Source organism: Bombus vancouverensis, chromosome 6, assembly GCF_051014615.1.
Source record: "Bombus vancouverensis nearcticus chromosome 6, iyBomVanc1_principal, whole genome shotgun sequence".
Classification (NCBI taxonomy): Eukaryota; Metazoa; Arthropoda; class Insecta; order Hymenoptera; family Apidae; genus Bombus; species Bombus vancouverensis.
Window position 1 is genome coordinate 7,448,329 of NC_134916.1, and position 25,804 is coordinate 7,474,132.

Here is a 25,804-nt window from a genome sequence, read left to right on the forward strand (position 1 = left end):
CTTTTTTCATTATGATCCCATGTTATTAACCCTTAGAGTGCCGAATACTATGCGGTCCGTACGGACGGCGCGCGGCCAGCGCTGACGATCGCTGTGGACGGAGTACTTTTTCGTTAGATTGAACTCTGTTGATTGACTATTCAAAGCGCAAATCGTAATAAGTTATAGTAATTCTTTTGCACGAGATTAAATGATTCAAGAGCGCTATTTTTTAGTATTAATTATTTATTATAAACATTGAAATTTACAATAATCTAGAATTTGGGTAATAAACTAGAAAACGATAAACTAGAAAACTAAATTTAGTAAATATAACAGAAGTTAATGATTCAGTTGTGTGTGAAAAATGTCAAAACAATTATCGATACATAATCCGACATTGCATTTTCCGCATTCGTATCGCGTGTCGCTCCTTCTCTTATTTTTCACACAAACAACACATTTTCATCTTGGTAATTGTGTTGTGCTGGCACGATTAGGGCACTTTGATGGAAAATGCCTATCAATTAAACGAAATGGCAAATCCTCGGACTTTCTCTTTCCTCCTCCTACCATGCTTCTACGTTGGAAATATTTTCGTTAAATGTCTCTTATCTACGCTAAATGAAATTCGCTAAATTTTTGTTTCGAAGCGGTAGATTTTTGATATAAAATATATGCATTATATATAAGGAATGCATTTATATTTATCTCACACAAGCGTAATAGTATTACTTCTGCGTAGGTGTTCGGAAAAATTGACAAACGCATATATGCGTCCTTAGTCCATGCCGGACACTTACAGAAAACGCATATATGTGTCCTTAGTCCACACCGATAGCTTTCGCCAGACGCATGTATGCGTCCATAGCACTCTAAGGGTTAATTAGGTTACATTTTTCAGATTACGATATATTATGTGTCGATCGAGTTTCCGCTGTGAAGGAAATCTAATTCCGATAGTTTGATAAAAGTTGATTCTACACCGATAAATGGAAGCGTTTTTCAACGAAAGTAGGCGAAGTAATAAACAAATTCGTACTTATACGATATAATTAGCAATGCTATATGTCGAGTAAAATTTGAATAGAACTCGTGTACTTTTACGTTTCCGCGACGCGATTATTTCTCCGGTGTAAATGTCTCTCAACTCTTAATTAAAGATGAAGTTTATCATTTGAATTATTATTAGCTGTACCGTGTTTCTTTACATCAATTACAATTAATACGCTAATTTCCCTGAAACATAGAAATACTCGTTGCAGGCCGATATTTTATTCGTTGCGATATTTTTCTTTCTTATAAATATCACGATTCCTGTTGTTTATTGTGCTTTAGGTGCTTGTATTTTCCTTTTACAATTTACAATTAATATATATATTATATTCGTGAGTAAAATTACAAGATTTGCGACAATTTTCCGCGCGTTGAAAGCATGACGTCAGGATTATAACTCTTGCTGTATACTGATCGAGTTCAGTGATAAGGAGACGTCGACTACTTAACCCCCTACGAATCGGTGAACATAGTATATAGTAGTCTAAAAATAATGGACACTTTGCACGCAGCAACATTGTATAATTAACGCCACTACTATACTTACTATATCTACGAAAACACAGTGTAAGAAAGTTGGCAAAACATTCCAGTAGAACGACCACGATTTATGTGATTATTTTTGCGCTGAAAATCAAACAGCACCGAAATTCGCATAAAACTCAAATGAAAAGTAAAAGTAAATACGCGAAAAAATAGATCGTCGAATATTAAAGGATTAACCCTTTGCACTCCTATGTCGAGTGTGACTCGATATTAGTTTTTATCTCAGGAGCTCCTTTGTCGAGACTCACTTGACATTTTTTCATGTCCATCTTTTTTTGTCAAAAAAAAAACCAGGATTGCATCCTGGAAATTGTTTCAAGATATATCATACACTTAAAAATTACAAAATACAACAATAGTATGAATAAAACAGGTATTTAAGTGAATTTGTTTCTTCCTTTGTTTATTTAAATTGTCTTATTTTTTTTTAGTTCAAGTAAATTTCAAATAAAACAGTTAAAAGCATTGGTAGCTGCTGCTAACGAAATTGAAATAAAATTCGGAGTGCAAAGAGCAAAAGGAGACTGGGAGTGGGGGGTACGGTACATCTTGGAGGAAAAAGATCGTGTAAATGACACTAAATAATATTTTAACGATCGTCTTGTACATTTAAATTCAGCGTAATATTGTCGCGCAAAGCTAAAGTTGAATTTTTTTCATTTAAACGTGGTACATGTTAACCTAAAAGAAAAACGAAAAAACACCGATAATGTCGGACCGTTGCGTAAAAATCAATACACGGTGATTTTTTAATTTTTGTAACTTTATATAAGCGAGGTAATGTCCTTCTTCCAATAAACAAATGTCACATCGACAAATTTGCTTGAAACAATCGTAACTTATCACGACTTACTTGCAGCACCGTATACTGTAACGTACGGTTATCTATCGTCTATTACATGGGCAATATATTAGGTTGTCCGAAATGAGGACATAATATTCGCAATTCGTTTTATTCGTTTTATGAGAAATAATAAACGCACAATGTTTATTGTTTTATATTAGTTTATTGAATTATGCACGAACGTAATAATAGAAATAGAACGAAATAAATCGTACCTAATTCAATAAAATAATACAAAAGAAATTGTTGTTCATCTATTATCACTAGAACTACCGATGGTTAACACAAAGCTATTTTTACAAAAAAAAAAAAAAACAGTCAAATACTGGTCTTTAAAAAATACGTAATGACAGAATATTTTTATATTTATTGATTTATTAGTTTCTTACAGAAGCAACTCCATGTTATGTAGTACATTTTTGATATTATTAATTCATCTGCGACCATGATCCCTAAACGAGGGTTGACACATTTATAAAATTGTAAAACCAATCAATTTGACTGGTGTAGTATTTCTAGTGTTAGCATCTAGCGATCTAGCGATAGATCCGGAATTTTCCTGATAACTGATATCATCGTATCGAACGATACGCAGCAAAAATTTGAAAAACGCGTGGGAAGTTGTACAAAACGAGGAAACTGGTTAATTGGGGTTTGATAAACAGATTGCAGGATCCTTTTACACTTTAGCAAGTACCAATCATTTTCACTGGTATTGGTGTAAGTAGTCTTGATACAAAATTATTTTCAGTTTGAATACATAAAAAACAAAATAAAATTCATTATATTATTCCTTTAGTTATCGTTGCGAAAGTTATTACATCATTTTGGAAAAAATATAACGTGAAGTAGGAATCTTAAAATAAAATTGTAAAACCGGTCAATTTGACTGGTGTGGTAGTTCTATTGTTATCATCTTATGAAACGAAAGAAACTTATCGGACAACCTAATAAAACTGTATCGAGCTCCCTACGCGTCAGTCCTCCCCAATCTGCCTTAAAATTGAACTTATAAATTACGTCGCTGGTTTAATCGATCGCCGTTCTAACTGGCTATATTTTCTTTGAGGCCGAGTAACGCGCAACACAATATTACGCATATTTCCGTTTCTGCTTGCGTCTCGAATAAGAAGCTTCTTGTACTCGATTTTTCCTTATAACCGTTTCTCTCTAGACGTGCAACGTACTTCTCGTACGCTGTCTCATACAGAACTAAAGCCGTCCTAAAAGAATTCAAAGGATTACTCCATTTACGAGTGTCTGAGCGCTCGTAACGTCGTGGCTCGGATCGCTCGGCGAAAAACGAAGATTTTCCTCTCTCGGTAATTTACGCACCACTTTCCTTTCTCTTTCTTTTCGTTCGCAGAAACGTTCGATACAGTTGCCAGCGAGATAAATAACGCAAAACGAAAACAGACACGGGCAATTGGATTTTTTCATCTTTAATTTGTGCGTCTACGGAAAGAAAGGGTGTCATGTCAAACGGCACAGTCCGATCAGATTAAATGGTTTAGCGAGCGACAAGTTGTTAATTACTGAAACGAAGAGAGAGAAAGAGAGTGAGAGGGAGAGAAAGTGAAAGATACGAAGTTAAATACTAAGTATCAGTATGGATTACATTCACGACACAGAGCAAAGCGTATCAGATTTGCAACCCGCGATCAAATACAACTTTTCTCCTCCTTTCTCTCCGTGTGTTCTTAAAAGACCGAGCTTTTTATACCAAGCGAGTTATCTACGAGCGTCGTGGAAAACGCGTACAATATAAAATAGGCGTGCACGCGCCTGCAGGAAGTTCGAGGGAACTTGAAACACACGGGCGATCCTGGTCGAATGAATGAACGAATGCACGTCGTACGTTCACGAGTCGATGAATAAGCATTTCATCGGAATAAATGCACCGTCAGTCCTACGCTAAATGAAAAATCGTTGCGTTTAGATACTGTTACCGCGTTTTTCACCAAACAGAGGCGAGAACACGTGCGATAGATACAAACGATCGAACGTGTTGTTCTACAACGAGTTTATCGTTCGTACGCCCTCATCTATATAGAGTTTCATCAGCTGCTTTGTTTCTCCACGGTTATTGCCTCGCTTTCTATAGGGTTTCCGCTTGAAAATAGAACGAGACGTTCCTTTCGAACCTACCTATATCTTCGTACTTATATTTATCGCTGTTATTTTGAAAATGTATCACGCTGTAATTTCTCTGTGTACCGACGGTAACAACATCGATTAAACATTGTCGTTGATAAACGACGTTTATGTTGATCCGTGCCTTTCAACTATCCGGACGTTAATACAACTGCGAGTTTCCACGTTTAGAGCATGAAACAGAAACAGCTGTGTCGAATGTAGTTAAAAAGATCATTTACTGTTAGGTTGTCCCCAAAAGTTGCTTTCGTTCCATAAGACGATAATGAACAACAATTTCTGTTTTATATTATTTTATTGAATTAGGTATGATCCATGTCGTTATATTTCTATTGTTATGTTCATGCATAATTCAATAAACTAATATAAAACAAAAAACATTGTTCCACTATTTCCTTATAAAACGAACGAAACTTTTCGGACAACCTAATATCAAGTCGTCGAAATTGCAGGTAGTTGTTCCCGATATTTAAGTACGCTATCCGATATCGATAAAATTTACGAATGCGTTAAAATTTGCATAAATTTTCCAGTTGGTAGATTAAAAATACACATTGGTAAGCGATTGGAGAAATCTTTTCGCAGTCGGAATGATTTCTATCGAGAGAGCGCGTATTACGTTGTTCACCGATTTCAACGAAACTTTGTGTATAGTTAAGCAACTGTGAAAATCTCGCGTTCCATCATTTGTGTGTTATCCTGCGCCTGAAATATTCGTAAGACCGTTTATTCGTGTCACTTTACTAAGAATCGAAGCTTTGAGTATTGTTTCAATGGAATTTGCTTGGTACTGGAAGATGGACGACACAAAACAGCACCGGTTCTTTTTAATTTATTAAATCCTTAAACATTGGACATCAGATTAATTGGAAGCGCGATTATAAATTCCACCTTTGTCGTCTCTCTACCCAAAAGCACGTGTTTTCGCGTCTCCTAAAAGGTAAGCTTCAACGAACTGTTCGTAGACGTTCGTTGAATTTTAAAAAGAGTTGCAAAAGGAACGAAGACAAAAGAGAAAATTAAAGATATAAATAAGAAGACACGGTGTTTAATCGCGTCTCAATGTCACGCATCATCGTATAACATTTCCTCGTATGTAATAAGTAAATCACGTCATCGCGACTACTTTTCAATTCGTGAAAGATCATTTTGTAAAAGCCGCGTGGATCTCGTTATCCAGGAACCAAGGGGACACAAGCTGAACCACGTAAATCAAGTTCAGTCGTTGCCAAGTACACAAAAATACGAGCTCTCTCCATCCTGTCGTACGCTACGGAACTCTTCAAACTCATAAATTCGTGGTCGGTCGATTACTCGGCTCTTACCATACTCCGACCATTTTTCCTCGCTGCTTGCAACGATTCGCGGCACTCTCTCCCCGAACATCTCTAAAAGTGTCGAGCGCAGAGCCTTCTCGATCCCTGCGAACTTCCCCATTCAGAGGACGATTTCTACAATCGGACGAGCACCGATCAACGCTCCTATGGTCCCCTCTCTGGCGTCTGGCGAGCGCAGCCGAGTCTTTATCGCGGTTACGTTCGTGGACTGCGTGTATGAAAAAGTATAACGCGAATAACAGCGTGGTGAAGGGGAGAGAAACGGACAGATGGAGTGGAAAGAGTCGAGGAGGGCAAGGGAGATGGAGATAGAGGAAAAAGGAGAGGAGAGAAAAGTAGCTCGCGCGCGATGCAGCATGCAGCGTGTGTACCAGCACGGAGCGTGCACCAGATACGGGGACGGGTAGCAGGTTGAGAGGAGGCCAGCTGAGGAGAAACATCGAACGGAGAGGCCGAGTCGTAAAACGTTATAGCGCAAGAAGTAGCCTACTGGCAACAGTGGCGAGTGAGAGGGCTTTAGCAGGGCGAGAAGGGTTGAGCATGGAGGAGAAGGCAGCCACCACAGAGTAGGCGCGCACCGCTTGATCGTCGACCAAGACCTGAGAGACACTCTGCCGCAATCTCTTACGCGTGTGTTCTTTCTCTTCGCTTCTGCATAACCGTTTTCCTTCCCTGTCTTCTTCCTTTCCATCTGCCTCTTTTTCTTGCCGGTGATTCTTTTTTCCCTACCTCATAACTCTTACCTGCTTTCCGTTCCACCGTTCACTGTTTATCTCTCTTTCCTCCGGCTAGTCCTCCTACGCTCTTCATCCGTTCTTCTCTTCTTCTTCTTTTTTCGAGCTGGTCTTGTTTGACCAAGACGTTGCTTCTCTTCTCTCTTCTTATAACCCGTTCTCCAACACTCTCCTTGCCCCGGCATCGTGCACGAGCGGTGGTTTCTTCGGACTTTTTACTCCGTTCTTCGACTTACTCTTTCTCGTCTTCGATCTGCTTCTCCTACTCGCAGCGAGTCTCTGTCTTCTTTCGTACGGTCGGTTTTTCTTACGCATTGGATCGCGCGTAGCCGTAAACCTAGCCGTTCCTGCTGCGGTTCTATCGTACGTAGCAAGTGACGAGCGAGCTGTTCGTCCATTGAGACGCGCTGCATCGCCGCCGATACACCCACGCATCTATATCTGGCGCATAAATCTAGCTGCGTGGGAGTGCAGCCATCCGGGGGACGACGTATACGGGCAAAATCCATTCATGGACGTAGGACACGGGCTGGGAAGCGCGAGTATACGCGAGTATGACGTGGCGTTTTATAAGGCGGTAAAACGCGCCGTAATCAGCAGGAACCTTGAGAAAGAAGCACGCCGGGCCCGATATATAATGGGCGGCGCGACCAATCAACATTCTGCTGCAAATCTCCCGCTTGTGTGTAATTTTTAACGCGGGCATATAGGGCTTCGATGACTCGAGCACGAAGGGAGAAACAGCGATTCTTTGGGGATGGCGAAGAAACGAATCGAGGCAACGGGGCTCGCCTTTCGTTCGTCACGGTGTTAGTCATCGCTTCCGATCGTTATCGTTCCACGGAATCGCCGTTCTCCAAACGTAATCGGCCAGGGGATGATTTATCGTTGGCTATTATCGTGGGTAAATGGAGGTGCGTTTGACGAGAAGTCGGATTTAGATTTTGAGTAAATTATGCGCGAAATTGGCGAAATAGACCGCGTGTAACCTTGCGTGCACTGTACGCGTTATAACAGTCGTCAAACTAGACTCGATGACGCGTAACTAACTCCACGTTCCGTTTAGCTTCGCGCTAATCATCGTTTCTTCGTTTTTTCCTTGCGACCGTTCCGCTTGCGTTTCACTTTGTCTTCCGACGATACAACGTTTCAAACGTTTTACAGTTTCCTCGTGTACTTTCTACAATTTTTATTTTATCGATGAATTACACTTCTTAGCACGACAGGATACATATGTCGTGTGACGAGAACAGCGATACAGCTATAATGGACAAGAGGCGGCAGATTTGTGGTGGAGCTACTTTCTCAAGAAATCCGTTTGATCTGTTTCAGGCGAGGTGATTGGCCAGCGGTTCCTGGGAAACGAGAGCCACGTGGAGCACTTCAAGCTCCTAGAGCGCGCGACCACTTCTATCCTGATTGGCGCCAGGTAATTGTTACGTGATTCGATTCTTTACCGATCGTTGCTGCTGTTGGCGCGCCGCGCCGCCAAGGGTCAGCAGATGGTCATCGGCTATATTCCCGTCGTTCGATCCGGGTTCCCGTCGAGTCACTCCCTCGATTACGCGGCACCAAGCCCGATGACGCGGTTCCACCCTCGCACAACCCCTTGTGACGTGTCCTCTTTCATTTTACATGAGTCGTATTCCCTTGGATCGATCCGGCCCGACCACCACCGGTCTTTTTCATATGAAATAAATTGCTTTCAATTACCGACACGAGCGAATAGAACGGAAAAAACGCGAGGCAATTGTCGAGGTGTACCGTGATCGTCTCCTTTCTACCTTTCTTTCTTCCTACTTACCACCTGTTCTGTCTTGCATTCTTCGTCGTTCGTCGAGTCTTTAACCCTTTCGCATCTGTGAACGAGATCGTTTTCGCGAAACAGTGTGGCGAAGCGCTTCGTTTCCGACGAATAAACGTTAACGGTTAAAAGCGAAATCAATTGTCGTCGCGTGGGCTGACTCGAGAAAGTAATTATAAGTAATCGAGTTAGGAAATGCGTAATTTTAAAATTGTCGCAGTGAAGATATTTAGGAGAAGATAAAACAGCACTGGATTATATATTTTAATAATTATCACGTCGTTGTGGGTACTGTTGTTGTGCTGCGAGGTAGCTTGACTCAATTAGATCTCGAGCTTATTAACGTTTATCAGAATATAATTGCGTCATGTTAATAAAATGCAATAACGTGGACGATATTTCGGAGCGTAAATTTTAAAGCGTTTCTTAAATTAATATGTAAATCGATTGAAATTGAATTAAATCGAATTAAAATTAATCGAGTTAATTTATCATGCATTATATATTGTAATAAGATTCGCGTGGAATTTTAAATAAATATTAATATAATAATAAATTCAGTAATGCCAATTAATTTCCTTTGATTCTTATTTTTCATTTTTCCGTGAATTTCAAAAGATACCGGTAACTGTATCAGAAATTTCGCAGCACTTTAAATATCGAATTTTTTTACAATCACAAAAGCTCAGGATGTTTTGCGATAAATGTTCGCGGTAAAGGAAAGGTGTGTAATCGGTGAATATGAAAAGGATATGCATACGTACATACGCGGAATAAAGGCGATATAATCGATATATCGATTATATCGAACCTTTAGTACGACCAATAACTGGCAAGATGAGAAGCGCGAAAGTACCTATGAAAGAGAAGAGAAAGAAAAAGCGAGGAAGAAAATCGTAAATCGTAATGGCCGCACCGAAGACCACTGAATTTCGGCAGACTATATTTTACGTTTTCGAGTTTCACCGGTGATGTATTTCCTCGCTATGGACCGCCGTATTTCGCTGCTTTTAACGCGTTCTTAACGCTTTTCTAGCGTGAATATTTTTCACTTTAAAGATTAAAGTCTGTCGAACAAATGGCGAAAAGCACGAAATAAAAGGAAGATCGAATTTTCCAAGACTAAATTTTTACGTTTCGAATTGCATGCTTTTACTCTCTTGAATACGACCCTTCTCCTGATTCCATTAATCTCTTTCCAGTTTTTACATCTTTCTTACCTCTATCGTCCGGTTAAAAACTTCAGCTCATTTTCAGTTTTGATTCGTGGAAAAGTATGAAGGAAAACTGTTTTTCAAGGACGTAACTCATTAAAGATATTAACCTTCGTATAACCTCGAGAATAACAGACGAAATTAACACGTTGTTCCGTGCGAGAGGTAAAATAAAATTCTTTTTTTAAACAGACGAAAGATGTGTTTGTGAAGAGATAGAAACTCAATAGTGGCAAGTCTCCGTTAAGATCGCCTCTCTAATAACTTCAATGATGAAAGTGGAAACAAAAGAAAATGCGAGAGGCAATTATCCCAGCGACCTCGAGTTTTATCAACGCAATGCTGGCCAATTGTCTTTAAAATAGACGTTGTATTATCCGCGATAGTTGTTGCATCGCGTAATCGTGGATTTTCCCAAACGACGCGACGACGATGTCACAGAGTCATAAATTAGTGATAGAAAAACCAACTGAGTCTAACGAACATCCCACAGGCCATCGAAACAACAACGTAGAGAGTGTGCAGTGTCAGAAAACAGTAACAGCATGGCCACCTCTGACCTGGGCCCTGCGACACCTTCGGCGACATCCTCTTCATAAGAGCCAAACCCATGGTATATAAACCTTCCCAAAATCAGCTCTCCAGACACTCTGTTCTAACATTCTTGACACATTGCGTGCGGCGCTCCCAGGGCCCGCACATTTTTAAACAGTCGGGCACACTGATCCAGAAATAGCAGCCACATTACTACAAGAGCACATCACAGAAATAGAAAAATGGCTACGAGATAAACAAATAAAAGCAAAGCGCAGTAAATGCAAGCATATTACATTTATACTAAGAAAATGGAAACCACCAAATATCCAATTGAACGGCACGCACATAACACAAAGAAGGCAAGTTAAGTACCTAGGACTCCACTTAGGCACACAACTTACATGGAAGCAACGTACTAAATCAATTATAGACAAAATACATCACCGGTATATACATCAGCTCTTGACATTCTCTCTGTTGGATTCATACGATAAATTTTCCTACTATATCTAAAGTTCAATTCTTTACCTTATTTGTGAAATAGGAGATCACCGGTGATCTGTCAATTTCGTGATTTCTTGTGTCTCTTACGCGACACTGCCACAGATGCACAACTATAGGCAAAATTCACTGTAGTGGCATTGACAGTTTCTTGCGAATATCTCGGAATCTGAAACCGAGCGATGGTTACACGCAAAGGTATAAAATATAATAATAAATATATAAAGTAATATAATAAATATATATAGTAATAATAAAATAAATAATAATAATAATTATAGTAATAGATAATAATAATTAAATTAATAACAGTAAATTAATAATAGTAATAATAATATAAATATATAAAGTAATAATAATAAATATATAAAGTAAAGTCGGCTAGAATAGTATGATTCCAAACATTACGCAAATTTTTAGCCGATGGCATATTTAAGCCCAATAAATCAATTTCGTGATTTCTTGTGTCTCCTACGTGACAACAACGACGATGCAACAATACGTTTCTAATGGAACGTAACGCGTGATTTCGATGTGTGGCAGTATCGAACGCTACAGATGCAATAACGAGTCGATATCAGCTTGCGTAGTGTACGATTCAAGGTTTGCAATTTAGAGCCGCGGACGATTGGTATGGCAGTTGAGCGAATAAATCACGCTCGGTAGTTACTCGCTGTTTTAATGTAACAGTTATTACTACGGTGTACGTTGGATAATTTGCTCGGCTAACCGATGTAACAATAATAACAAGCCCGACGCTTTGCCTTGTTAACTATCGTAGAGGCCATTATGAGGAGGCGGTACAGAAACTTGGATCGTAAGTCTCTGTTTTTCCAAACAATCCCACATCGATCTAGATTTTTTTTGTTTATTTAGTTGTTTACATTCGCAATTTGTCCGATTTGAACATTTGGTAGAATTTTTTGGCCGTTTGATTATCATGTGGGTGGCTACCCCCAGCGGGGTACCTGATCTAGATTAGCTCGAAATTTTCCGGTGCAAGCTTCGTTTGAACTTTTCCTTACCGCGTGTCTCGGTGATTTCAATGGTAGAAAGTTGGAGCTTGTGAATGGGGCACAGATATGATAATGCTCATTATATTTTAATGTATCGTTGTTTCATGAGAAACGAGATGACGGTGTCTGCTGGCGTTCGTATCTGATCGTTTGGGAATCATATTCAAAGGATTTCTTCTTTCGTGGAAATTTCTATTAACTTCGTGTCTTTTCAAACGTTGGGAAGCGAAACTGTGAGCGCGCCAAGGAGGCGTTTTCAGAAACGCAACGTTTGCTTGGAAGAAGTTGTTAATCGACGCGGTAACGTGCTTTTTCTTTTTGTGCTTTCGTTATAGAGTCGCTACGTGTGCATTCGGCGTTGCGTTTTATCTCCAACGACTACGGAATTGGATTGCAGAAAGAGAAAGGAAAGATACGAAGTAGCGATGTTATACCCGTAAATCGATTCTCTTTGATCACGTCGCAAACTTGCATACATGTTCTTACGAAGATTTAAACTCGTTCTAAGCTGTCGGACGTAACTGTCGGTTAGTAGAAAATTATTCGAAGCGAACAAATTTGCGACCACAACACAGTCATACAATATCAGTCGGTGCTGCTGTTTTAGTATCGTATTATATTAGTATTATTATTAAATATTTAACGCAAATAGAATAGTGTGGGGAAAACGGTTCGTTAAATTTACCAAATAAATTTGATTACGTGTGATTACGTTAGCAAATGAAAAAGTTACAATAACAGGAAATCAAGATAACTGAGGACTATTTGAAGACGCGATCTTTATCGTCCATAATTCAAAAAATAATAAGGGATAGAGATAAGAGAAGACAATTTAGTAAATGATATTTGATGTTAAACACGTGATTGCTTGAAACGAATGCATTCAATTATGTGTTAATTATTCGGCTAATCGTGTCGATATCGTGCAACAATAACCACGGTGTGCATAAGCACGCGTATTGTCCAAGTAACATAAATTTTTGTGTCGCTGTTATTTTCATTCGGATTGAATGACTTTATTTTTCCGCTGTAGTTCGAGTATCGTGTGGCGTTTTCAGATAAAGCGATGCTTTTGTCTCGCTGATATATAGTTTGAAATTGCACCGGTGTTAACTTCAAAATAACTTTTATTTTTCCACCCAACGTGTATTTTTTCTCCAGTTTCCGTGCGACCATCTTTCAGTACTGCGATCGCAATTAACAACGGGAACATCTACATCGCGTTTACCACGAGATTATAAACGTAATAATACTTTTTTAACACTTTGACTGCCACGTTTTCTCCTGTGACGCCAAGGTGGTCATTAGTGACCGGAGCGCTTGAACTTTTAACAATTGTAAAAATTGAATGAAAATTGACAGTTAGAGTATTTTGAATATAATCGATAAATAGAAGATACTTTGAAATAAAAAGTGTCCCATTGAACAATTAAACATTTTTATTAGAACATTAATAAGAAAAAAATGGGAACAAATCTTGCACCTAACGGTGCACTGTGTTAAAACAATTTAAACATAAATGTGGCATATCAGTACAATCTTGACAACAGGTGGTCACCTTTCTCGTCCGATTCTTAGCAATTTTTGATCCTAACTGCTTAACATTTTTTATGACACTGTGCAAAATTTTCCTGCCAGGTACGCTTGCCCTTCTTTCTTCTGCATTTCGTGTCGCGATTTTTGTCGAATAAGTATATTTGACGACTCTGATGAATGACACTGTGTAAGGTGCATTACGAGTGCCATTCTAAAATCAGATACCTTGATCTTTGTTTTTGTTGCTTGTTTATAGAGTATCATGGCGTTTGAAATTGATGTATTTAACAATAACTGTAAAGCTAATTTTATATACCACTTGAGGGTTTTTCTACGTGGTGTAGAATATGCTACCATTTGATCTGATAAATCTACAGCACATTTTCCTCCGTTGTAATCTACCGCTACCATTGGTTTATCACAAACATAATTTTCTTCGCGGACCTCTACCATTTCAGCCTAATATCTTCTACACGTTTCAACAATATATTCTGCACGTTTTGCTTACGACGAAATAACGAATGCGAATGTTTTGTTGAAATAAACGAAACCTCGTTATAATATGTCGCTATCAACTGTTACCAAGGCGACACGGGTGTCACCCGTGACCACCAATCAGATAAACGGTCCATTGGGGAAGAATGTTGTCTTGCATCATCAATTTATTATTACTTTGCCATTATATGCTTTGAATAATAAAATGTAATTTCGTCGTGGCAGTCAAAGTGTTAAGGAAATTACGTATATTAAAGTGAGATGTAATTTGCAACGTACCTAATATTTTTGTAACAAATGAACTCTATTACATGTATATACAATAAGAAAAGAACATAAATAGAAGCGTGTAAATTGTATCTAGGCACGCTATTATATTTTTCTCACAACGTGTGTGTAGGCGCCACGGTGGTCAGTCGTGACCACCAATCAGATAAACGGTCCATTGGGGAAGAATGTTGTCTTGCATCATCAATTTATTATTATTTTGCCATTATATGCTTTGAATAATAAAAATACTCCTGACGTCCTGATAAAGATACTCGTGGCGTCCTGAGCGAAACGTGTGATTTCGACGTGGCAGTCAAAGTGTTAAAAGGTAAATGTGGTGATCATCGAACGTTATTACCTGTCATCCATTTTCAATTTATCGGTACATAATTTCTAAATCATTTTTTCGATGGAACTAAGGCTACCGAATTAATTAGCATTATCTTATTACACATTCAATTTTTGAACTAATCTTATTTGCCGAAAAATATCGTCCATTCTTTCGTTACATACTTCGTACTACTCTCTTTAAAGTAATAAAAACAAGTGAGTTGCAAAAATCTGGAGATTGGCCGAGCGATTAGACCATTAAGGAAAAGTGGCAAGCAACTTCGTCGTTGCGATTAAATAAACTAATTGCAGTGAAACGCGGCTAAACGAAGTTTCCAAGTTGCGTTACGTGTGACATATTAAAGGCGATGCATTAGGGCTGGCTTAATACCTGTTCTAACTTAATATCGAACTTAATTAATTTAGCTTGAAACTTATCGCCTCGCGTCTAGTACAAACACGTTTGATTGAAAATCAAAACGTCAAAGATAAAGCACTTACATTTTTAATTCGATTGAAAAGTCAATTTATCTTGCTCGCGCTGTTCAATGCTGTTCCAAAATGGTCTACAACTTGATAGGACATTCATATTTCAAGATAATATCCTCTTCAAAGAACTTACCTGGATTGCACTTTAGGTAGATGTTCAAATAGCAATCTTAAGCAAGATTGGGACGAGGAAGGGATTAATATTTTGTAAATTTATGGCCTATGGCGTTTTATGACTATACAGACACGTGCAAACGTTCTGCCTCTCTGTATATCAGCAGCAGTCAGTCATACAACAGCAGACTGACTAAGTATTTGCGCTTCGGGTAAAAAAAGATGTAGGACACGATCGAATCAAAGGTGATTCATATTTCTAGTATCGTAAACGACGCGACATGACGCGATTCTTTTATTATTCATCAACATTCCTGCTGTGCAAATGTTCTTAGAAATAAGAGCTTCGCTTCTTCTCTCTCTCTCGGTGTTTAATATTATATTTCAACGATTCGTAATTCGAATACTTAACCGGAGCAATTTTTTCGAAAGTAAAGACTCTTTTTTTCCTAAGGCAAAAATCTATACTTCACTCTATACTCGAAACACTCTCGATCCAAGATCTCGGACAAATGCGGAAAGGAAAGGACAAATCGAGGGATCACGCCGAGGTCAAAAGTTTATTCCTGTTTCATGAGAAGCATCCGAGCGCTTTTACTCGATTTTCAACCGTCGTTGTTCCATCAGGCTGATTGTAATTACTAATGTTTATCCCGCGTCCAACTCGAGATCGTTCGAGGGCGAAAGAATGCGAGATACGAAGAGATTAGGCGAAAGATTTACGAGGCAAACACTTAACGTTACGTATCGTGTTTTTTCTCTGTTTCAGGAACGCCATTTACAACATAAGCCTGCACGACCTAACGGAGATCGTCGATCAGGTGAGTGAAATGTTTAAAAACTCGAAACTCGATGAAGAACGATCCAATGAATTTGGATTACGTTGTTCTTCTTGAAATTCGTGGAGGGCGGATGATCGTCGCAAAGGCATCGTAGAGCGGTTTGTCAGAAACTGGAACAGATTCCTATTGCCAGATTCCAAATTACAGTTTTATCCGATTTATATGTAGCGAGTGTTTTTAGTACCGCGGAATAAATACGATCATCGCTATTCCTGCGCGACAAACGCGATCGATAGAACGTTATTCGCGTGGAATAACGTCCATCTACTCGCGTACTATCAACAATCGGAGCTTGGGAAAATTCGTTCCAACGAACACTCGCTGATTTTCCTCATTGAAAATGGACAAAGTTCGAGATTTTTTCGTGAGTCGCACGATTCATCGAACGTTTTCTTCAATCCTTCTGTTTGCAATTTTTCTATAGCCATTAGATTCAGCTAGAGTCAAACATACGATGATCATTAATTATTCACGTTGTAGTACCACGCCAGAATAATTTACTTATAATTCTCAATGAGAATTGATTGTAAACTGCTTTCAAATAAAAAAAATTTCTTTCTATAAAAAAGAAAACGTTCCAACGATCGTGCGAGTTATCGCGTATCTTCGTAGAAGATCCTGGACATAGAGAGCGGCAAACGGTAAGCCGCGAAGCAAGCGATGGCACAGCCAATGCGAATTTTGCTATTACTTGCCGCTGTCTGTACGTCCACTGCCCAGGGCCAAAAAATTTCGCTCGTGAACATTGCGCGTTTCTACTGGTGGTTGAAAATAGGGAAGAAAAGAGAGAAGAAGATAAAGATACTTGGGAAAAGAGGGAGTTTCCTCCTTCCGCTAAAAAATGTAAAATTAGCCGAGCAAGAGCGCGAATAAAATTTGCATGATAATAGGTGTTTTTCAAATTGCGCGTGTAATCCGAGCAACTGGAATTCCTTTGCAAAGAGCAAAGAACCGTTGATCGACTTCCGCCACGACTAGACTTTCTATCGTCTTTCTATCGGCTTATTTCACCGATTTCGCGCGTCCTATCGATCAAACCGAGTCTTGCCATGGTGGAGAACAAGTGGATCGTCGTAATGTCTCCTGTGGCCGCCTGAAATCGATGTAACACCCGCACGGGAGGTGAAATGGAAGCTGCAATCGCAAACTGGATATCGGTTCCGCAGCGAGAGGCACGTGAGTTGCGAAACTGCTAAGGGAATCGAAGAAGTAGCTTGAGAGATAGAGAGATACATAGAAAAAAAAAAGGGAAGGATGGAAAGAAATCGATGCGACATGTTCGTTGGCCGTAAGATTCGGTCGTTTGGGAGAGAATGGTAAAAGTCAGCGAGTTCTTGAGCCACGATTCGTTTGCCTTTATAGCTCATTCGGTATATCGTGATCTCGAAACAGTGGCACGCTCGATAGTTCCTTCGATCCGCTAAATTTAAACGTTACGAAAATAACACAGTCGACGACGTGGCTATTTGCTCATAACGGATCTCGTATGTGAATTCTGAAATCCAGCAAACACGTACTCGGTTTTATCAATAAACGAAATGTAAATTGATCCACTCTATCCGTCTTTCTATAATGATCGATTCGATACACTTAGCTTACGACCACGAGCTTACGCGTCATCGTGCAGCTCGCTTGATAGAACGGTGACACGTATTAATCGACGTTTCTATCCGTGGACCGTAGGCCTCGTGCACGCTGTAACAGATTGCAAGCGAGTATTCTTACGCCGCGCTGATACCGGAGCCGCGAGATGCGCGCGTAAGCGTTTCACTATCCACGCAATCGAATTTACTTTCATTGATATGGACGACGGAAATCGGCGTGATAGAAAGTAAAAAGGTTCCCTTTCTGAAATTGCTCAGCAATTAATTTATAATTTTGTCAGAAGATTGATGGAAACGTTTCGCTTCCTCTTCCAACGTAGACACGAACGATCCGCAATTTCGCAAACATTCAACCGTATTTTTTGCATTTTCGCCTTTTATATTTCTAATATTACTTTCTGCAATTTAGTAAATTTTACGTGAATCATATTCCGAATCTTCTCGGAAAGAACGTCAAGTTAGTCGCTCGATCCAAGGATTTACCATTTTTTATTCATAATCGATGAATAGATAAAGCAAGGAAAGAAATGAGATGAAACGGGATATCTAATAATGGAATCTGCATAAAATTGACGATCTCGATGCTCGAAAACCATCTTGCGTGAGTGAAAATTACGATATCGAATTACCAAGAAGTGCTAATTAATATCTGAAAGCATAGCGCCAACTATGAACTGCTTCGTTTCCGATACGTTTGGGAATTGTACGTCGATTATATCATATTCTCCTATAGTTCCTATAGGTCGACATTTTCGTGGTACGCTTTAGATTTCGCGGTTGCGGTATTTACAGAAACAACTTCGTCTTGCAAAAATGGATTTCCAGATAAATTCACACCGTTCGAAATATCGACGCACCTTTCAATCTGATCTTCTATTTGCGCAATGCTAAATTTATTTCGATACTTACTTGCTACGTTCGACCTATATTTCGAGAATTATCAGTTCAAAAGGGCAAAGACAGCGAATATCTTCGTTCGACTTTTAATCGACTTTTTAATTCAGCATGCGATCTTCGAGATGTCGATGCTATTTATTTAACACTTTTTATTAGTTCCTGTCGTGCAAACGTATCATCCATTAGCGTGCAAGTGTTAAAAAAAGCATTGATCGACGTTGTTATTGATACCTACCTCGGTTGTTTGACGACGACGAACGGTAATTGACACTTCCGTCTACGAGTTTCAATTACAATTATCCCTATCGTCGGATCAACTAACCGATCGATCGAATCATTTACGTTTCGTTCGAGCTGCTGTGTCAAGTCTATGATTGTCCCGCTTTTATGCGCCGCGATAAAACGAGTACGAGTATTTCGAGTACAATTATTTTGAGTAGACAGGTTAAAGCCGAGCGTGGCTCTTCAAATTTAATTCGATGCGACACTAGGGTTTGATCTTTCTGAGAGCCGATCATCTTTAACGCTACAACTACCACGACACTCAAAACCACTGTTTTTACAATTTTATTTTAAGATTCCTACTTCGCGTTACATTTCCTTTTCCGCAACGATGTAGTTACTTTTGCAGCGGTAACCAAAGCAATTATACAATTCTAATTTTTGGTAGAAACAGCTTCGTCTTAACTGTCGGTAGTTCTAGTGTTAAGTTGAATGCGAAGCATCGACAATCAGCACATTGAATCGGTGACTCGAATACGATAGAAATACAAAACGTTACGATTTGTAGCCTTTTTCTTGAAGTTCTTCTACGTTTACGTTGCAGCTGCGCTGAACGACAAGATCGCCGATGACCGTAGACGAACCGTAGAAATACATGGAATTGTTTTATAATAGAAGTATATAACGGAATTGCATGTGTTTCTATGGTTCGCTCTCATCGCCGCTCTTATCGTTCATCGCAGCTCCAACGTAAACGTACCCTAACTTCGATAAAAAATCCGCCGCTAGATGAAGCGAGCCGGCCGTTGTAGGAAAAACGGACAACGGTTCGTTCGTTCAATTTGTTCGTACCGATGTAATATTTCATGGAACGACACCGACGATGTCGACATTGTTCTATGAAACGCTGTATAATATCTACCCATACGCCTATATTCTATATTGGTTCTTCGCTTTCAAATTAACCGTTTTAGTGCCAGAGTTTTTTAAAACACTAGAACCACTACACCAGTCAAATTGGCTGGTTTTACAATTTTATTTTAAAATTCCTACTATTTCTTTTTTTTTATTTTTTTATTTGGGAGAATTTCACAATCAATTCTCATTGAGAATTATAAATAAATTATTCTGGCGTGGTACTATAACGTGAATAATAAGTAATTATGCTATGTTTGATTCTTGCTGAATCTAATGTTTAAATCTAGAGGATAATTTCTTTTTAGCCTACGGATTTGATACATCTAGTCAAGTAATTATGTAACTAATGGGTTTTAGCGGTTATTAACTCTTATGTTATATCTATTACTGAATTTGGATATTTCTTCTTTAACTGTAGGTATCTTAAGGTCGCGATGTATTGTTTCGTTGGTAACATACCAAGGTGCGTATTAAGAATCTTAGAGTTTTTGATTGGAATCGTTGAAGAATTTCTATATTGGAATTACTCGCTGTTCCCCATAGTTGGATCCCATAGGTTCGAACAGGTTTAAAATTTCTACTTCATGTTATATATTTTTTCCGCCATGACGTAATAACTTTCGCAACGATAACTAAAGGAATAATATAATGAATTTTATTTTCTTTTTTATGTATTCAAACTGAAAATAATTTTATATCAAGGCTACTTATACCAACACCAGTCAAGACGACTGGTACTTGTCAAAGTGTAAAGGGATCCTGCAATTTGTTTATCGAACCCCAATTAGCTAGTTTCCTCGTTTTGTACAACTTCCCACACGTTTTTCAAATTTTTACTGCGTATCATTCGATATGATGATATCAGTTATCAGGAAAATTCCGCATGATAACACTAGAAATACCACACCAGTCAAAATCACTAGTTCTACAATTTTATAAATGTGTCAACCCTCGTTTAGGGATCATGGTCCCAGATGGATTAATAACACCAAAAATGTACTACATAACATGGAATTCCTTTTGTAAGAAAGTAATAAATCAATAAATATACAAATATTCCATCATTACGTATTTTTTAAAGGCCAGTCATTTTGACTGTTTTCTTTTTTGGTAAAAATAACTTCGTGTTAACCATCGGTAATTCTAGTAATAATAGATGAACAACAATTTCTTTTATATTATTTTATTGAATTAGGTATGATTTATTTCGTTCTATTTCTATTATTACGTTCGTACATAATTCAATAAACTAATATAAAACAATAAACATTGTGCGTCTATTATTTTCTCATAAAACGAGAGAAGCTTTTCGGACAACGTAAGAAAGTAATAAATCAATAAATATAAAAATATTCTATCATTACGTATTTTTTAAAGGCCAGCCATTTCGACTGTTTTTTTTTTTTTGGTAAAAATAACTTCGTGTTAACCATCGATAGTTCTAGTGATAATAAATGAACAACAATTTCTTTTATATTATTTTATTGAATTAGGTATGATTTATTTCGTTCTATTTCTATTATTACGTTCGTGCATAATTCAATAAACTAATATAAAACAATAAACATTGTGCGTCTATTATTTTCTCATAAAACGAGAGAAGCTTTTCGGACAACGTAAGAAAGTAATAAATCAATAAATATAAAAATATTCTATCATTACGTATTTTTTAAAGGCCAGCCATTTCGACTGTTTTTTTTTTTTTGGTAAAAATAACTTCGTGTTAACCATCGATAGTTCTAGTGATAATAAATGAACAACAATTTCTTTTATATTATTTTATTGAATTAGGTATGATTTATTTCGTTCTATTTCTATTATTACGTTCGTGCATAATTCAATAAACTAATATAAAACAATAAACATTGTGCGTCTATTATTTTCTCATAAAACGAGAGAAGCTTTTCGGACAACGTAAGAAAGTAATAAATCAATAAATATAAAAATATTCTATCATTACGTATTTTTTAAAGGCCAGCCATTTCGACTGTTTTTTTTTTTTTGGTAAAAATAACTTCGTGTTAACCATCGATAGTTCTAGTGATAATAAATGAACAACAATTTCTTTTATATTATTTTATTGAATTAGGTATGATTTATTTCGTTCTATTTCTATTATTACGTTAGTGCATAATTCAATAAACTAATATAAAACAATAAACATTGTGCGTCTATTATTTTCTCATAAAACGAGAGAAGCTTTTCGGACAACGTAAGAAAGTAATAAATCAATAAATATAAAAATATTCCATCATTACGTATTTTTTAAAGGCCAGTCATTTTCACTAGTTTTGGTAGAAATAGCTTCGTGATAACTATCCATAGTTCTAGTGTTAAGAATCCGTGTCGGATTGTGGCATGTAGCGCGATAGCGCTTCGTTCATTCATTTCTGAGAAATGCCGATTCACTCTGCGATCGCGCTGTTCTTTTTTTCGTTTATGCAGGTTGTTTACGATTATTTGAAAAAAGTAATTCCGAGAGGAAACTTTAATATGACTCGCGACGAGCTACATTCGGAACCGAGCGCGTTGCGAATTGACGATCATAACCGAGCATCACGACACAGTTCACCACAGCACATCGCGCTGCGTGGCACTAAAACGGTTAAGGACGTTGGTATCCATCTTTCGTACAAAGGGATGGAAAAGTCAATCGAGTTACTACAGTGGAGCTCGCCTTTGGGTATTTAACGTTCATCCGTTAACCACCCGAAATGGAGTCAACGTTTCGCGAGCAGCAAGGCGAGTTCACTATTATCTGTCTGGTTTCTCGTGTCTGCGTTTACAAACAATCGATTTCTTTCTCCATTTGAATGGGCACACGCAAAGTTTCCTGTCCTTTTCAAAAATCTTATATCAAGAACTTGAAATAACAGGTGCAGTCGTAACGTCGTGTTTCGTCGTAATGGAAACTAATTAAAGAAGAATCTATGTATTCCAAGTTGTGTGATAAAATAATCTTCCTTCTTCTCTTTAAATATCGATAGAAACACGATTGGGAAATTTGGGAAATTATCTGGACACTGGTAACATAAAAATGGTAACTGGCAAAAAAAAAAAAAAAAAAAGAAGGAATAGTAACAATAATAGAAACTGGTAACACGAAAATACGTTCTTGTGTTTGTTCTATGTTTCTTATATACTTTTCTATCGCATTTTTGTCGTTTTCCTACAACTATAACAAATATACAGATATTTACCCTCTTCTTTCTTCAATGCACGTTAATCATTTGCCAGTGTTTTTCCGTAACCGATTCTTGTCGTTCGTATGGAGTTTCTCTGCCAGAGTTCGGTGTAAACTGTAAATTGGAAATAACGAGAGCGATCGCGAGGCCATTCGCAAAGACGATCCGATCCAACAAAGTGACAGAATCGCGAGAATTCTCGATTCAGCTTAGCTACGTGACTCTGATATTCCACCGATCTTCCGCGTTCCATGTCGCGTTGCACTGTGGGGGGAAATTTCTTTGGGAGAAGTCACCGCATCGAAGGCCCAACGAACAGATGCGGTACAGAACTGCCAGAAGATCGAAGACAGAAAGAAGGAGAGAAGGCGAGAAGAAAGAACGTTGCCGAAAGATTCGATAATGAAAAATTAAACCAAGTAATAAAAAGTTAAACCAAGCAAGTTGCGCTGTTAATCGAGCTAATTGGACGAGAAAGTCTTAATATCAGGTTAATATCGAACGCCTTTTACAGCGAAAGATCGCTTTGTATCGGTGTACGCCACTCTATTTCGAAGTTCGAGCAGATCCGTGAAACGAGTAATCTATAAAGATTTTACATTACATTACATGAAAACGAATTAAAGTATCATCGAATCTAATAAACGGTTCGCCGAAGAAACGGGTTTGTCTCGAATTTACGCGATTAAAACGGAAGACAGACCGATTTTAAGGTATTTTCAGTTCCCTGAAATTTCAGCTTACTTTTCTTATTGTTGATAATTGTGCATCTTAATCGCCGAAATATATGTGTAGGAACACTTAGATTACATTTAGAATTGATATCAAAATAGTTTCAGATTTATTTCATATGTGATTTACAAGATATTTGTCGATACATATTTGCACGCGTCTCAGCACTCTCTTTGTCTCACCATCTTCTTTACCACATTACCAACGAAACAGTTGCATTTTTCTGTCCTACGAGACGCTATGCACGCGCATACTTCACACACTCATACTCATATATGCGTGTCACTACTACACGGCTAATCTAGTGCAGCAGACAAAACTACACATATCTCAATAGTTATCGAAGGCAATCTACCGTTATTTATATCGTTGAAAGATTTTTCCTACCGATCGGATCGTTTCACTCTCATAGAACGAAAATGGATCTTTAAAAATGCACCGAACATTTCGAATAGATGTGAACGGTCGATAAAAGAAGCGCCGATGGACCCTGAGATAGGCAAGTGTATTTCAGCCGAAGATAATTCGCTTGAAAATTGGTCGAGTATGCCAGAAGAGTCGTCGGCGTGGAAACGGTGGTACGACAAACACGGAAACTTACTCGAAGTGAAAAAGATGCCGACGAGTCGAAGTCAGAAACGAGACGCTGCGGCGGAAGCTGGCACGGAGAAAGGAAACGCTGGCTGGAAACACCGGTTTGCCGTCGAGATCAGCGAACGACATGGTCTCGCGCTGTCTGCCGAGAGTCGAGAGAGGACGCCTTTTCGACGAACCGCAATTTCGCTGGTAGGCGCGGAACGTCGGTTGGCCAGGAACGACGTTGTTGACGTCGTAATCCCACAACGAAAGTTTTCCGCGGGGCTAATTGAGTCTAGCGACTCCTATCCCTCCACCCATCCTAGCCACGGCTTCCTTCTCTCCTCTCCTCTTCATCTTTTTCCTCTATCTGTGACTGGAGCTGCAAGTTTCGTGACTCGAGTGTTACCTCCGAACTCGACGGTGCATCGTTATTTCTGACGACAATGAGGCCGAGATAAGAGAAGGATCGGATCTTACCGCGGCTCGTCCTCCGTGGCTGTCTCCTTTTTCCTCTTCTTCGTGCTCTTAGTATTCTCTTTCTCTTTTTTGCAACGCGGCTCTTCAGCTTGTTTCTTTTGGCAACAGCTACTGCTGCGGGCTGTTGCGACGACTCGATTCGGTTTAGAGGCATTTCGCGACGTTTTAAGATTTCCTGGAGACGGTGCTCTATTATTTAGATAAGGGAGATGTTGTTCTGCATGGAAATTATACCTCGGTATGGATAGCGTTGCAAGCAGAACTTTATTCCAAGAAAAGAATTCTTCTGCGAGGAATCGACAGTTAAGAAGATTACACTTATCGGTATATTGAATAATGATTAACTTTCAGATAGATTTGAATATTTATTAGATACTGGAAAAATAGCCCGTTATCGTGCTGGTTTCTTAACATTAGAACTACCACACCAGTCAAATTGACCCGTTTTACAATTTTATTTCAAGATTCCTACTTCGCGTTATATTTTTTCCGCCATGACGTAATAACTTTCGCAGCGATAACTAAAAGAGTAATATAATGAATTTTATCTTGTTCTTTATGTATTCAAAATCAAAATAATTTTGTATCAAGGCAACTTATATCAACACCAGTCAAAATGGTTGGTACTTGTCAAAGTGTAAAAGAGTCCTGCAATTTGTTTATCGAACCCAATTAAACAATTTTTCCTCGTTTTGTACAACTTGCCACGCGTTTTCCAAATTTTTACTGCGCATCATTCGATATGATGATATCAGATATCAGGAAAATTCCGGATCGATCGCTGGATCGCTAGATGCTAACACTAGAAATACCACACCAGTCAAATTGATTGGTTTTACAATTTTATAAATGTGTCAACCCTCGCAGATGGATTAATATACCAAAAATGTACTGCATAACGTGGAATTCCTTTTGTAAGAAAGTAATGAATCGATAAATATACAAATATTCTATCATTACGTATTTTTTAAAGGCCAGCCATTTCGACTGTTTTTTTTTTGGTAAAAATAACTTCGTGTTAACCATCGGTAGTTCTAGTAATAATAGATGAACAACAATTTCTTTTACATTATTCTATTGAATTAGGTATGATTTATTTCGTTCTATTTCTATTATTACGTTCGTGCATAATTCAATAAACTAATATAAAACAATAAACATTGTGCGTCTATTATTTTCTCATAAAACGAGAGAAGCTTTTCGGACAACGTAAGAAAGTAATAAATCAATAAATATAAAAATATTCTATTATTACGTATTTTTTAAAGACCACTCATTTTCACTGGTTTTGGTAGAAATAGCTTCGTGCTAACTATCGGTAGTTCTAGTGTTAATATTCTATACAGGTTACTGTCGCAGTCTGCAGAGATACAAAGTAGGCTTTGTCTGGAA

The 25,804-nt window shown here is 38.3% G+C and overlaps 1 protein-coding gene across 2 annotated transcripts in view; it reads left to right on the plus strand.

Moving 5' to 3' along the window:
• LOC117157940 (semaphorin-1A) overlaps positions 1–25,804 on the plus strand; it is a 382,000-nt gene that overhangs the window by 138,576 nt on the left and 217,620 nt on the right. For both annotated transcript variants that reach the window (XM_033336297.2, XM_033336296.2), the window contains exons 3-4: positions 7,983–8,079; positions 15,726–15,777. In XM_033336297.2, the coding sequence (XP_033192188.1) occupies positions 7,983–8,079; positions 15,726–15,777 (149 nt within the window). The remainder of the gene's footprint in view (positions 1–7,982; positions 8,080–15,725; positions 15,778–25,804) is intronic.